At 35.4% G+C, this 16,822-nt stretch overlaps 1 protein-coding gene across 1 annotated transcript in view; it reads right to left on the reverse strand.

The window, feature by feature from the left end:
- Window positions 1-1,375: 1,375 nt before the first annotated feature.
- The window catches only part of LOC129925001 (uncharacterized), a 65,936-nt gene continuing 50,489 nt past the window's right edge, over window positions 1,376-16,822 (reverse strand). Inside the window, exons 8-11 of the mRNA XM_056022801.1 lie at window positions 11,653-11,751; window positions 7,791-7,888; window positions 2,193-2,362; window positions 1,376-1,402 (exon numbers count right to left, since the gene is read on the reverse strand). Coding sequence (XP_055878776.1) covers window positions 1,376-1,402; window positions 2,193-2,362; window positions 7,791-7,888; window positions 11,653-11,751 — 394 coding nt within the window. The remainder of the gene's footprint in view (window positions 1,403-2,192; window positions 2,363-7,790; window positions 7,889-11,652; window positions 11,752-16,822) is intronic.

Here is a 16,822-nt window from a genome sequence, read left to right on the forward strand (position 1 = left end):
ACTAGAATGTGAGGTCGCATGATCAGACGTCGCATGATCAGATGATCATTAGTGTAGATCCACGTGCATAAGTAAAGGTGAAAACAAAAACTAGATGTGAAGGCTGAAGATAGTTTATAGAAAGAAGTTTATATAAGTTGTGGGGACGAGATTAGAAGAAAGGTAGTTAAAGTTTTGCTAGTCAGTGGTAAGCAGTTGTAGTCAAGTTCAGTTAAAGTTAGAACTCACAGTGAGAGCTAGTAAATAGTTGATGAGTTTGTTTTTTTAATCATTACTAATTTATTACAATATCATGTATCTGGATCATATTTACTGTGTATATATTTATCGTTTCAAGTTTGAGTTTAAAATAATTAAACTCAATAAATAAAATTATTACTGCACTGTATCATTTTATTGTATTTTAGTAGAGTGATTTATATTAACGCACCTCCGAATTCGCATATATCAGATAAAGTGAGATAAAGATACAACACAAGTCTATCTTTTCAAACGACTTTGTGAAACTAAAAATTAACTAGCTCTAGATGTACATCAATACAATTGGGCACTCACTAGAATAGTTTCTATCATTTTTACATTATCACATTAAAATATTAAAATCGTTTCAGTGTATTTTGAGTACTTAACATTCAGGCGTATCTTCGAGTCTGAAGATAAATGAGAAAATGCAGTATTTCCCGTGGCTACGCCGCCCCAGCAGCGACATACATATTTTGCCAAATCCAGTGCAGACATAACCATTTTCCGCCGGTGGTCGATTCAGATTTTCTTTTCGACGTCGACGTCATCGAGTGCGGATTTTCTTTAGCCTTTAATGCCTCACTAAAAAATTACCTTTTGGTATACGTTCGTCCCTCATACGGCCCAGCGTAACTGTGGGACCATAAAAAGTCCTTCTATACTGTCTATACCGGACATCGCTTTTTGTAATGTAGTCTTTCCATCGTATTTACATGATGGAGTGCATGCATCTTTGGTGAAATTGATCAAGAAGTCTTAGTTGCTTTTTGTATTGTACCCATGTCTCAGATCCATATAGAAAGGTTGAAAGAATCACTCCCTGGTAAACCACTGATTTTTGTACGCTGGCGAAGAGATTTTGTCCGCCAAACTCTCGTCTGGAAGAGTCCAAAAGCTATACTGGCCCTGAAAAACCAGACTTTTATCAACTACTCTTAAAAGCGATGCTTTATTTGACGCAATGCTTTCTTAATACGTTAAGTGGTCTACCACGTTAATGGGGTTCCATTTTCGGTGATTTTTTGCGGCTGATATGGTTTTATTTGGGTGACTTCTGGAAAATAAGATCTTGTTTTCCCGAGGTTTATATATAAACGAAAAGAGGTGGCAGCGAGTTCAAATTCGTTGACCGCTAGCTGGAGAGCATGTTCTCTGTTAGCTATAGATCACAATTATTGTAATAGAGAAGCTCTATTATGGCCATTTCCTTTGCTTTTGTATGAGAAAGTAGACGTCGACGTCGAAGATTGAACACAATGCCGTCTAATGCAGATGTCTTTTTTCAGTCACTGTCTCATTTGACCCAGCATTACACCAAAGAAGATAGCAAACAGAAGTACACAGCCCTGCCTCACGTCTATTTTTATTGGCAAGTAATCAGAGAGGTCACCATTGTATCTAATCCGGCCTTTTAGTTCCACATGAAGCTGCTTGATAATAAATATTAACGTAGGTGGGCATCCGCGCCTGTCAAAATCCTTCATTAGCCCTCCGACTGATTGTGTCGAAAGCCTAAGTGGGTCAACGGAGACAGCGTTAAGCTTTATGTTCTGCATCAATGTATTTTTCATGTAATTGCCACAAAATAAATATGTCAGATATACCTCTACTGGCTCTAAAGCCACGTTGGTTCTCATATAGCACATCGTCCACTAAAGAGTTGGTCAGTTGAGTTACTCGTACCATTTATCAAAACCAGTGGTAGTACCTTAGTATAGATGTAGTTTTAATAAAAATAACAGTGGTCTAGTGTTCACAAAGTTTTTCGAAAGTCTTTAAATAAAGATCGTATTGGCAAAAGCAACAGTTTAATAACAACAGTTTGATTTAATAAGCTTTTTTTAAAAATTCCTCTCATTTAGATGCACAGAAATAAAAAAATTCATAATTTTGTAGATTTTAAAATAGAAAACGAAATTTTAATATTGAAAATTAATTAATAAACTTACTTTTTTTAGTGATATAAAATTTTCTTTGTTCATTCCTAGAAGTAATTTATTTGCGAAATTGGGATGCATATTATTCTCGTGTAGAGTAATTATAATTCCTGATGGTAGTTCATCAAAGTTTGATTCATTAGATATTCTTAAAGAGTCGAAATCGAAAACTATAGTTAATTCTGAAAAAAAAAATAATATTATTATATATATGTATATATATATATATATATATATATATATATATATATATATATATATATATATATGGAGTGACCTCTCCATTGCTGGAGGAAGGCCCTAGTTTTCCGGACCTGTGTGTTGAGCAACCTTGCTGTACGGAAGTGAAACATGGTCAACCTACTCATGGCAGGAAAAAAAGCTGAATGTCTTCCACCTCCGATGCCTAAGGCGGATCTTTAAAATAAGGTGGCAAGATAAGATAACCAATGAGGAAGTTCTACAAAGAGCAGGGTGCCAGGACATCCGCTCTGTTATCAGCAGCAGACGCCTTGGCTGGCTTGGCCACGTTCGTATAATGCCAGCAGGTCGATTTCCACAGGACAACCTTCGACAAACCCCCTTACCCTACCACCCACCACCCAAAATACAACAGCCATGTTGAGGCCTGTGATAACCCGTTTTAGCTCACTCAATGTATCAATCAGATCCAAGCATTTAATTATTTTAATTACTCTATGTATCATCAATTTTACTAATTTAGCCTATCAAGCGCTAAAAACACAGCCACCACCCTTCCAATCCAACCCCACCCCCATGGCACCGATGTTACATTTTACTTCCATATCTTGACACGTGCCACACTAGACTCTTGACAAGAGCACACTCCCTCTATCTATCTTGACAAACATCCGTTGACCCCCCCCCCCTCCCTTCGGGAGTGGCTGGTCACTTCAAAGGACCCATTCAACTCAACGCCTCGGGCGACGTTTTCCCTGACAGACTAGCGATAGCCAGCTTCAATGTGTAACCTCCCTTGCCCTGGCCGAGCTTTAATCATCTCCTCCTTACATTAACTGACCACCTGGGCAAAAAGACAACGGGACGCGAGCAGACCAATTTCCTGGTCTTTCAATTCGCGCCACCGCTCTTGTTCCACCTCTTCTCCTTTCGGTCAGAGAGTCATTCACGCTCAAGAGCTGTTTGGGAGCGGACACTCTTGCTTGAGCTCTAGATTAATTTCATTCCCTTATTTCACTTTGGATTGGGGTTTTTATTTATAGGCAACCTTCACTAGGTGTCTTATCAACCTAACGCTGATACCAGATTTGTTGGCACCAGATCTGCAGATACCAGTCTTGCTTATCTTCATAAGTGTCCAAGCAACAACGCTAGCCACAGACTCGTCACTGGCTTGACTGAATGGTAGCCGCAGCTGAGCTCTGCAGCTATACATCGTTGGACTGCACCCGGAGCCTGGATTCACCACGCAAGCCCACCAGCAGACAGCGTCAGCACCAGCCACGACGGAGGATGGCATCGAGCAGGATAGGAAATCTGGACCGTCGAGATAATCAGTCCTGCGCGTTAACCGCACGACCAGGCATTGCTGTTAACCTAATTACAAACTGGTTACAAACGAATAGCCTATTATTGATAAAGAGATATATTACACATTACGGCATGACAACTACAGGATATGTACAATATGTCAGAAGAGCTGTCTTGGATAATCTTTTGGTATTGATTTGTAATTAAAAAAAAAAAGGAAAGAAAAGAACAAGGCATCGAGCTTGTACTTTGGCAACGTCTGCTCGATGTTACCAAAAGAGCTATTGCCATTTTTATTTAAATGGAACTAGAATGAGGATGTAGATATACCTAAATTAAACTACAGATTTAGCACTCTCAAGATCTATATCTACTAGATCTAGATCTAAAATATAAATTTGGAATAATGTAGATGTAATTTAGATAAGATTTACGTAAATAAAAAGTCTAGATAATCTAATAATAGACTGAATGCAATGTTAAATTTAAAAATAGTATATTAGTTTTAGTATTTTATAGCATTGCAATGTATATCAAGACATTTGGAAATAAAAATCTACACTTTAAGTCTAGAAATTGAAATTATACATTTTGATGTCTAAATCATGGCTGCCTGGACGTCAACTCTGAAGAAACATCCAAAACATGTAAAACAACAAACATTTTAAACTAGACCAAGAAATTCTAGATCTATAATCTACAATGATTTTAATTGGAATATAAATCTAAATCTAGTTTTAAAAGTCTAAAAAATGTCATCTACAAGAGCAGCTTGTCGAGAGGTCATAGACATTGGTGCACCGAGTGAGTTATAGCATTTCATTTAAATAATTAACTATATATTACGTCAAAGGAAAAAAATTCATAACGTTACATTGGCTAGTTCGACTAAATATGTATAAATGTATATATACATTTACATATATGATAATAATAATAATAATAATAATAATCTTTATTATCCGTAAGGAAATTTGTCTTACAATTTGTGCATTACACCAAACAAAAAACATTAAGATTAAAGGCGCATTTTTGTTTGTTTTGTCTGTCAGTTTGTCTGTCCATCAAGTTAATATCGAAAAACAGGACTAAAAGATATTGAAAATCTGATTAAATTTTAGTTTCCCTTCCGAAACATCACAATAGTTTTAAGTTTCTGTAATAGCTTGTTCCGGATGTTTATCTATTTTTAGTGAGAGAAAATAAGAATTCCAGATTAATATAATACCGTCAATTAGATTTTTAGGATGGTCTCCTCTGAAAATTAGATGTACCATAGCCTTGTGGAGAGATTTTCAAACCATACTTTGGTGTTAGAAAGTTTTTTCCTTAAAAATCGGAACATAGTATTATAGATATTTAGATTTTCTAACGTTATAGCTAGCAAATTATATGTAGTGTAAGAGAGAAGTGCAATTTTACATAAATAGCGTTAAAATATATTTTTATAAAAAATCCGGAACAACTAAATTTTCGTAAATGAGAAGATTATTTGTTTTATTTTTTAGAAGAGAGATTTAAACAGTTATTTGGCCTTAGTACATTTTTCATATAAAATTCGGAACATTTTTGGCAACGATTTGTTAGAAATTTAAAGTATTGTAAGCGTCTTTTATTATGATTGGGGCACTAAACAAAAAAATAAATTGTCGATATTTTTTTTTTTAAATTATAACGAATTAGTTAAGCACCATATCATGGCGCAGCGTTACGCTACTGCACGAAAGTCGCTGCATAAAAAGTCTATTTTAAAAAATGTGCATGATATTTACATACAAAGTGCATTCTTAGCCTTTTAAAACAAACATAAATGTTTTCTTTTAATTTTAGCTGCTAGTTGACCAGAAAAAAAACACCTTTAACTAATATTTACATTTGTTGTGAATATTTTTTGTACATATAATTGACTTAGTGATAATGAAAATAAGCAAATGATTATTGTCCTTGTTTGTTAACATATTGTAATATTGCCTCCCTTTCATTTACGTAATTGTTTTAGAATTGGTGTATTTTTATTAAATTATCACTTGCATAATTAATTTTATAAATTAAACAGTTTGCTTTTAGAAAACCAAAGTAGCCGTTGCACCTAAACTTTTCAAGCCGCATCGCATGGTGAAATAATATTTTTCATATCTCTCTAGTTTTCGAGATCTGAGTGTGACAGACGGACATTTAGTATAAACCTAATAGCGGCTTTTCCCCTTACGGGGGCCGCTACAAAACTGAAATGGAAAAACAAAGAAAATATGAGAACCTAGACTTTGAGAATAAGCGTTTATGGAAGTTAACTAAAATAACAATATACGACATTGCACTGACGGATATTAAGTCAATTATGCGATTTCAATGACGTAATTTATTTTTTTATAAAACAATACCCTGAACAACTTTATAAGTAATCATTCAAATCCTCTCTTGCAAAAGCCCTGGACAGAAAACCTGATGTATTGCGTAGTGCATGCATGTCACATACAGGTCGAGAATTTCCCAGACTTGTCGAGACGGAGATCAGCAAGTCTGGGGCAATCAAGCAAAATATGAGGCACGGTTTCCTTTTCTTCAACGCAGCGGGGGCACCGTGAATTATAATTTGGCCATAGCCGTGAGAAATATGAGCCAACAGGAGAGTGGCATGTCCTGGATTGTGCTATAATAGCTTGCTCAGGCCTGGACAGCCTCAACCACAGGGAAGTGCTGTCAGGGCGCCTCATGTGCTGCCAGACTCAACTGGCTTTTTGGGACTTGTCCCAGCACTCAAACCACTTTTCCATTTCTGATTTTTTTATTAGTATTATAGCCAGAACATGATGACGACTCGCAGCCTGTTCGTTGGGTGGTGTTTGCCCTCCTGGTGCGCCAATGAGTCTGCAATAGTGTTGCTAGTCACACTTTATAGGTAATGAAATATAAGTTACTAGTCGACCGGCGGCCTAGCATACGCCGGTATTTTTCAGGCCCGGCCTTAGGCCACTGCAACTTATGCGACAGCAGTGGGCCCCGCACTTTTATAGGACCCGCGCTAATTCAAGGTGTATAAATTATTAAATTAAACCATTTAATAACTTAAAACAGATTTCCCGCGCTCTCCTGTCGATTTACCAGGAGCTCCTGGAAATCTCCCAAAATTGCAAAATATACGAAAAAGTCCTTAAAATATACGGAAATACATAGAAAAAAAAATTTCATTTTGGGGTATCGTTTAATATGGAAAACGCCAATTCTACGCGCGATCAATAAAAACGGCATTATGCATTAGCCGTAATTGTGTAATCTAGTAAAAGAAGTTTCTCGAGCCTCAAACTAATGAAGAATTACTTGAGGTCAACAATTCTCAAAGATAGATTGAAATATTTGGTAATTCTTGCTATTGAGCGTGATCTATGTGGGAAACAGAATTATTATGATAATACTGTATGACTTTGCTACACGCAAGGCTAGTAATGTAATTCTGTACGTAGTAAAGAATGATAAAAATGCATAGACTAATTTTTTTTTCTAATACAAACTCTGAAATTTCATTTATAATCCTCTTCCCTTCCCAAACTTGACCCCGCGAAATCCATTTCGCATAGGGCCCCACAAAGGTTTAGTCCGGCCCTGCTATATTGTGACGGGTATTTTACTTGTTCTCTTTTCGTGACACAATGGTTAAGTCCGGCGCTGCTATTTAGTTTTTGTAAAATGTTTGTTTGTAAAATGTTTTACATGTTTCGGAGTTCAGAGTTGAAGATAATTTACTTCCTAGACAAAACCTCCCGCAGGACGAAAAGGGATGGGCAGGGTTTGATAAATCCAAACGACAGTCCAGCGCGAAAACCGCATGACCAGGCAGCCATCCGTAGTGACGGGTGAATACTACTCTTGTTTTTTCAAGGGGTCACTATATCCACAGAAATAAAAGAGTGATCTTTCCCTTACTTCTTCTTCTTCTCGTCCAAACTGTTTAGCCATGAAGATATATAGAGATTGTAGAGATTTTTATTTAGCGTTTATATGCTATTTATTTTTTTTTAATCTGGAAGAACTTATTATGTTCATGAGTTTTTACAACGTTTAAGCAAGAAAATTAATGTCGTTGGCTAAAAATTAGCTTACCGTTTTCCTCCATTGGAAACAGAGTTTCAATGTCGCCGTTGATAGTGATAGTTTTGCATGCGCCATAATCATAAAAAAATGTATCTCTTATAACATATCTGGAAGAAAAAAAACAATAAAGATTTCTGACAAGGGGACAGGGCAAAACGAAACTGTTCAAGTTTATAATGAATGTATGTTATACACGAATATTTCCTTCTTTGTCAAAGATGTTCTTCCAAGATTTTACTATTGTTGGATAACTCAAAATGTTGTACTTAGAAAGATAGATAGATAGATAGATAGATAGATAGATAGATAGATAGATAGATAGATAGATAGATAGATAGATAGATAGATAGATAGATAGATAGATAGATAGATAGATAGATAGATAGAAGATAGATAGATAGATACAGACAGATAGATAGATAGATAGATAGATAGATAGATAGATAGATAGATAGATAGATAGATAGATAGATAGATAGATAGATAGATAGATAGATAGATAGATAGATAGATAGATAGATAGATAGATAGATAGCACATGATACAAAGCACTAGATAGATTGCACTGAGTAGCATGGGGGTAACCAGGATTTTTTTTTTCGAAGAAGGAGGTTGGGAGGAAATGTGTGTGTGTGTCTTTGTATAAGTAAAAAATTAATCATTATTATATTCTAACCCTTCATTTTTTTGAAAAACGTTCTCTATACCATAGCTAGAATAGATTTTCCCGCCATGGCCAGCCAGGGGATCTAGAAAGGTGCTGTGAGAGCCCCCAGCTGGATCCGTGAGCCAAGCACTCTTTTCATTATACAAAACAAAAAAAATGCATATTCTGAGGTATCTACAGTTCATTACACTGCTTTTATTAATTTTAGTTCAAAAACCAATTCTGCTATCAATGTAACAATGCCACAGTAAAAAGGTCCCATTTTCGATAGGTGCGGCATGTAATCTGCCTTCCCAAACGACTTCTGTACGGGGAGCTGTGTGCAGGAAAGTGCTCTTAGGGAGGGACAATGCAAGCGCTATAAAGACACCCTTAAGAGCCCCTTCAAGGAGTGTGATATTGACATTCAAGGGTCTCGATGGTCCCTCATGGCGTGAATCCGTAAAGTGTCGGAGTCACAATATATGAAGCGAAAAGAGTGGCCAGCGTGAAAGAGCGCCGAAGCAACAGAAAGGTGAGAAAAGAAGCAGGCCTATTTGCAACTGACCAAACCTACCCATGTCACATATGTGGTTGACTTTTTAAAGCGAGAATTGGACTTTACAGCAGGGCTGGGCAAATTACGAGCAGCGGGCCGCATGCGGCCCGCCAGAGTCTTTTATGCGGTCCGCGTACACCTAAAGAATTCAGGTGTTCCCAAAGGTTATACATATAAAAAATGCAAACATATTTAAAAATAAATCATTCTAAATATCTACATAAATTATAGGAAGTTCTTATTGTTATCATTTATGAGGAAAAGACTAAAGAAACATTGTCTCTACTTGTCTTTCTCAAAAGTTTAAATTTAACGAAGATCATACTTATTGGCAATCAAAACACTCAGTCACAGATACTAACTCAGGTAAGTATTTTTCAATGTTATGAAGGACTGTTTTACAGCGTTCGGTTTGCTTGGAACGAGATGGCGAGTGTAACAACTGATGAAGACCGTGCTTTGACTGAGAAAAATAGAACAATATCCCAACCATAAACTCTTAAAGGGAACGTTTGCACAAAGCTGCATTGAATATCAAACATATTATTGACCGAATTAAAACAGTAATCAAACTTATCAGAGCTAAGGAAATTAACCACAGGTAGTTCCTAGAAGTACTTAAAGATTTGGAACCAAAACATTCCGATGTTCGTTACCACAGTAGTATCCGCTGGCCTAGCATGGGCAAGATGGTATTGAGAAGAATATGGTATCTCAAGGAAGAAACTATGTTCCTTGAAAGACATTCACTGTAACTAATATTTCTAATGTGCAGGGAAGACAGACTTCACATACTGCAGTGGGTTGTTTCGACATGAAATATGTGTATGTTAAATCTTTTCAAACAAAGCTATCCCATTTCTCAAGGCAAGCAAGTTGATTCAGCTCCAGAGGACATACCTCCAAGCAAGTTGATTCAGCTCCAGAGGACATACCTCCAAGCAAGTTGATTCAGCTCCAGAGGACATACCTCCAAGCAAGTTGATTCAGCTCCAGAGGACATACCTCCAAGCAAGTTGATTCAGCTCCAGAGGACATACCTCCAAGCAAGTTGATTCAGCTCCAGAGGACATACCTCCAAGCAAGTTGATTCAGCTCCAGAGGACATACCTCCAAGCAAGTTGATTCAGCTCCAGAGGACATACCTCCAAGCAAGTTGATTCAGCTCCAGAGGACATACCTCCAAGCAAGTTGATTCAGCTCCAGAGGACATACCTCCAAGCAAGTTGATTCAGCTCCAGAGGACATACCTCCAAGCAAGTTGATTCAGCTCCAGAGGACATACCTCCAAGCAAGTTGATTCAGCTCCAGAGGACATACCTCCAAGCAAGTTGATTCAGCTCCAGAGGACATACCTCCAAGCAAGTTGATTCAGCTCCAGAGGACATACCTCCAAGCAAGTTGATTCAGCTCCAGAGGACATACCTCCAAGCAAGTTGATTCAGCTCCAGAGGACATACCTCCAAGCAAGTTGATTCAGCTCCAGAGGACATACCTCCAAGCAAGTTGATTCAGCTCCAGAGGACATACCTCCAAGCAAGTTGATTCAGCTCCAGAGGACATACCTCCAAGCAAGTTGATTCAGCTCCAGAGGACATACCTCCAACCAAATTACGACCTAAAAGAGAAGTTCCTGTCAGTTCTTTCGCGGGAGTTTTATGAGTGCAAGAAGCTGTATTTCCAAACTTTAAAAAAAACTTTGCTCCTAAACTTTCACATTATTCACAGACATCAGTGAACAAGTATTTTGTCTTGTTTGAAAGTAAGCAAGTGTAATCACAGGTCGATGCTGACTTAACGTAATTTGACAGCATTCACAATGATAACAACTAGTAAGGTAGTTCCACAGTTCCACGAGTGTAGGCAGTTAAATACTTCACATTAAGTACAACTGTACATTTGTGGTGAGATATTGTGATTTTAAAAAAGCTTCCAAGCTCCCTGGAGGAGGGGATTTTTAATTCAAAACCCTCTAGAGGGGGGTTTGAACTTAAATCCATCTGGTGGGGGATTTTAAACTCAAAATCTCTTTTGGCTACGCAACATAGAATTAGGTGACTGTTTTAGTTTTATATTGAAGAGAGGGTTTTATCGTAAACAAAATTAGAGGGGGTTTTAAACTCAAAATTCTCCTGGCTACATTTATGGAATTCAGTTATTGTCGTTTGCATTATTTTTGTTTTATAGAAGAGGGGGGATAACCTCATAACCTCCTAAAAGAAAGAAACAGAGAAAGAAGTAGACAGATCATGTGTGGTACCCCTACGGTTTCACAGACTAAGGGATAGGTGAATGTGAAAATGAATTTATTTGTCTACGTAATTAGTAAATTACTAACTAGTGCATCACTCGTTGTGATTAAAATAAATTTAGCACACATCTTTTGATTCTTTAAGTCTAGAATTTGTAACCTTTAGTAAAGAGAATATTTGTATAACCCTTTTTTACAATTCATTATTAAGAAATACTATCAAAATCTTAAAATATAAGTCAGCTATTGGTGCATGATTTTAATTGTATTATGGAATCGTTTGCAGAATTATGATCCTTGAGTTTGAGTGACAGTGCAATAATAACAGGCAATAATACTATTCATGTTGCATCCCTTACAAATAGGTATATAATCCTTGTTACTAAGCTTACCAAAACAGTAGGGAAATACTTACGATATCTCTTTGTGTTGTACAATGTCATCATCATCATCACTGTTAAATCGCAGGCTAATTACTTCGTTGTCCATTTTGGTCAACTCTTTAATGTCATCTCTACAAGAAATTTACAAGTTATATTTTAGTTGGATTAAACGACGTTAGTTCACAGTTTTGTCCCAATACATTTTTATAAATCCAATTGTAAAAATTTTAAGAGCATTTTATTTATTTTGTTCGAGATCGCTGAATATCTGTATGATGTGCTTGTACTATTGTAGTACGACTTGATTTTGTTAAGATGGAACATCTGTCAATTTGAAAGATAAGAATAGATCTAGATCAGCATGCATGTATGATGTCCAGTTGAATTATTTGGTTTAATTATTTCCACCCTTCATTGTCCCTCATCTTTTTGTCTCCCCATCCTTCAAGTACAACTATACATCTGTGAATATACTTTTTTTTTTGGAGAAATATTATTTATCTTTGGTGGATTGCAATAGAGTTATCTTTATATATAAAGTAGAAAGTAAGAAACATGTATGTGTGTATGTATGTATGTATGTGTATGTATGTATGTGTATGTATGTATATATGTATGTATGTATGTGTGTATATACGTATGTATGTATGTGTGTATGTGTATGTATGTGTGTCTGTATGTATGTGTGGGTATGTATTTGTGTATGTATACGTATGTGTTTATGTATGTGTGTATCTATGTAGGTATGCATGTATGTGTGTGTGTATGTGTGTATATATGTACGTATGTATGTGTATGTATGTATGTATGCATGAATGAATGTGAAGGGGCGACAAAAATACAGGTTTCAATATTTTCAGAAAGAATATTAGAATAAAATTCTAACAACGGCAAATGACAGGTAAGAATGGAGAAAGAAGGTTGACAGATTTTGTGTGGTGCCACAACAGTCCAGCAGACCAAGGGATAGGTGAAATGTGAAGGTGAAGTTAGATGTGAACCTGGCCTTAACTGATTTCATTTAAAGATTATCTAATTGATCTAATTGTGTTGTATAGCGTCAACGCGATAGATAGATAGAACTTACATAAATTAGCAATACATTTTTTAAAAAATATTTAAATGTGTTAATATGGAAAATAGTCATCTTCCTTACTAAATAGCCTCCTGTGTTTGTTACTATTTATGTTGAATGGTTGTAAAAATGGTGTATTTTTATGGAAAAAAAACTGCTTGCATAGTTGATTTTAAAAATAAATTTTTCACTTTCGGAAAAAAAAAGTAGCCGTTGCGTCAGAACTTTGAAAGGTCTAAAATATTTAAAAAAAAAAACATAAAGCGACCTCTTAAATGACCCGCTCTGTAAAAAAAAAATATCGTAAACATCCTCTCAAAAATATAATACAGGAACACACCCCAGTAGAAAGTCACACAAATATGGACGTTAAATAAAAGCTCCATTAAGCTACAAAGCCCATTCCTATAGCACTAGTAAATTCAAAGAGAAAAAGAAGATATACTTAAAAGTTTAGTTACACACGAAGAAGACAGCGCATCTAAAGCAAATATACTATTACAATTAGAAGAATTATTCAATTATCAATACAAAGTAGCGGAATAGGTGTGCAAAACCATAGACTATATATATACAGGGCTATATTATTCAATTAAATAAGTCCCGTACACCGAGGCGTCCTTGGTTGCAGTGTAGTGTTAGAAGAATGACTTCCGGTGAATTAGTTTACTATCATAGACATAAATAAATATAGACTGGCCAATGAAAGAGTTTTATGAAACGAAAATTTGTGACTTGCTATTTTGTGTACTTTATTATAAGGCATTTATGAGCAGTATAAAAGTTAAGTATTCATATCTATACACACCTATATATATTGTAAATAAGAAGGCAGCGTAGTTTTGTTTAATCTCTAAGAATGAAGATCATGCAACTTTTCATAATTCGGAAATCCGAATACAATAGATATACATGTCTTCAAGTTACATGAAGTTACTTCCTTTTTCCAGTCTATATTTATTTATGTCTATGTTTACAATATAAAGAAACTATCACTAAAGATAAACACTACGTTCAAAATATTTCTTAGTCTTAATTTTGGTAACAGTGCGATAGACATAGCCAGATTTTTATAAAAACAAAATCTGATTTACCAACTTAAAAAAAGAGCATTTACATAGATAATGTTCTAACTAGTTTATATATATAATTAAAAACCCAATTAAGCACTTTTGTTCAAAAACAAATTATAGTAGTGTGTATGGTCGTATAGGTAGATATAGTTTATAGCCATAGGTCACTAGGTCTGGGTCAAAGTTTACATGTTTACTACGTGTACAATTAGTTTTTATTGAAGTAGGAACAATAATTCTAGAATTTTATTAGGTGAAGAAAAATTTGGAACAATCAATTTTTTTTTATGGCTTTAAGAATAATTGGATGTCATTTAGGATTTAATTAGTTTAAAAAATTAATAACTTGAAGAGCTAAAAGTTTTATGCATATTTTTCAATTAGTCATAAATACACGATTGCTTGTAATTTTTTATGGCTTCATTCTCCATTAATATATATATATATATATATATATATATATATATATATATATAATGCATACTGCATGCATCTTTAAAAAAACTACAAATAAATTTTAAAAACAGGTATAGAATCTAGATGTAAATAAAAGTTGGTAAATATGTCAGTGTGTAGGCTCAGGGACTCACTATTGTTATTTTTTTTTTAGACTGACTCACTCACAGACTTAACTTCTATCACCCATTATAGGCCTATAGGCTACCATATAATAAATGACACTCTCAAAACTGTATTGACTCTTTCATTAATTGCTTATTTAACTCTTTTTAATAGTATACAATGTAAAAAGAAATTGTCAAATGTGATGAAAAGAGAAAAAAAAATATTATCCAAGCTGGCATTATCATTCAAACATCGTGAATGTCATAAAATAAGTTTATACCGGAAGTACCTCGTCTCACATTTTGGTGTTGAACGAAACTTATGCTTAGTTACCCTTAGTGTTGGCAGTCCTGTTTATATATAGTCTATGGCAAAACCAATAAAATGACCGAAGAGCCTGACAAACTTTTTAAATCAGCAGAACAAAACATCCAAATAGACAGATTTATAGACAACTTAATTGATAGTAAAGGAGAAATTATACACGATCTGTATAAAATAACTGACTATTTTACGAAACACTTTATTAATATGTATGACTAAGAACAGACGGACGACAACGCACAAAAATAATTTTTACAACACTGCAAAGAGATACGTACGATAGATAGAGACAGATCTCACTTCTAAATACTGACTAAAAACTCCTGCCAAAAATGTTTTTTTTAAGACTAAAACCCCTCATACCAAATTTATTAGGACAAGAGCAATATTGTAGCAACCCCAACAAAAACATTGGCAAACGGAATTATTTTTTAAGAGACATTATATATTACTGTAAAGACAAAGACTTGAAAGCAACCCTCCTTTCCATCGACTAGTAAAAAGCCTTTGACCATGACTACGCTTTTAAAACAAGACGAGTTTGAGTTTTCAGTTTTTGGCACATCGGCACAATTTAGGCCATGAAGAAATATATAACGCTGGTTTACTCATAATAAACCAAACCCTTAGTGACATTATCACTATTGGAAGATCTGTTAGACAAGGGTGTCCCCTTTACCCCTTTTTATAAACCCTTTGTCTAGAACCCCTGTTAGTAATCATTAGGCTAGATAGCGGAATCAAAGAAATTAGAATCCCAAACTCATGGGGGGGGGGGGGGGGTTCGGGTTCATACCCCCTGTTAAATGAAATCCCCCCACAGGGGGTGTCAGATTTAATGACTGATTTTTTGCTTTAATTTTGTTTATTTTAAGTCTGATTTTAAAATTAAACCATCATTTTCCCTGCGCAGCCAAAGTTTTTGAGTTTTGGGGTTTTGAGTTTAATAACCACTACCAAGGGGTTTTGTGGTTAAATAGCCCGCTTCTATAAAAAAAAAGGAAACGATAAGCCCCCAATTCCAAGAGCATAGCTAAGGGGGATTTTGATTTTAAACCCCTCTCCGAATTCTTTTTACGATGAACCCCCTCTTCATACATCATACAGCATATAAATCAGTCAACAGATTCTATGAACGTAGCCAAGAGGAGTTTTGTATTTTAAACCCCCCTCCTACGGGGATTGAAGCTAAAAACCACCTCTTCAATATAAAAAAAACGCAAATTACGCAAAATTTTATGAGTGGGTTTTGTGTTTAAACCCTTACTCCAGAGGGCTTTAAATTTACCCCCCCCCCAGATAGTTTTGAGTTTTAAACCTTCCAGAGGGGTTAAAAGTTTAAACCACCTGTTCAATATAAAAAAAAGCATTTCTGTAATACTATCAATGGTTTCATGAAAATACAAGGAAAACAAATGGGACGATATGGAAACGATAGTCTTTCAAACGCATGATTAGGGCTAGCCACCATTACGATTCACAATAAACTTGAACGAAAGCAGTTCCTGACATTAAATCTTAAGAGATCCTTCAAGGAGTGTAATATTGACATTCACGGCTGGGAGGTGCTAGCTCTTGATCGCTCCTCGTGGCGTAAAGCTGTGAGTGTCGGAGGTATAAAGCAAGAAGAGTGGCCAGCGTAAAAGAACGCCAAACTATTAAAAAGACTTTTAGAAATGTAATCTATATATATATATATACGAATTTAGGAAATTTAAGCACTGGATATTCAGGCACCGGATATTTAGTCACCCGGAAACTTAGGCATCCTGAAATTTAGGCACCCGGATAATTAGACTCTTTAATTAGCGACCTAAATTTTGAAATAATAAAAAAATGTTAACGTATATTTTATTCTTAGTCTAAGGGCTATTGGTGACCATATCAAAAATAGCAACTATAACGATTCTAACTGCATTTTCATGATACCAAAGAAAAGCTGACAAAATGGGGAAAAAATAACAATCATAAGAATGTGTGGGAAAAAAATGACTCCTGATTAAGAGTCATTATATAATACTAGACATATTTTACCCGCGACCCGCGGTCTTTATTTGCATATTACTGTCGATATAGTCACTGAGAGTGTTTTTAAAACATTTAAACCAAATAATAATGTAATAAATAAAGCGAATGTGTAAATGTAAAAATAGTACGAATGAAGCC

The sequence above is a fragment of the Biomphalaria glabrata genome, chromosome 3 (assembly GCF_947242115.1).
Source record: "Biomphalaria glabrata chromosome 3, xgBioGlab47.1, whole genome shotgun sequence".
Classification (NCBI taxonomy): domain Eukaryota; kingdom Metazoa; phylum Mollusca; class Gastropoda; family Planorbidae; genus Biomphalaria; species Biomphalaria glabrata.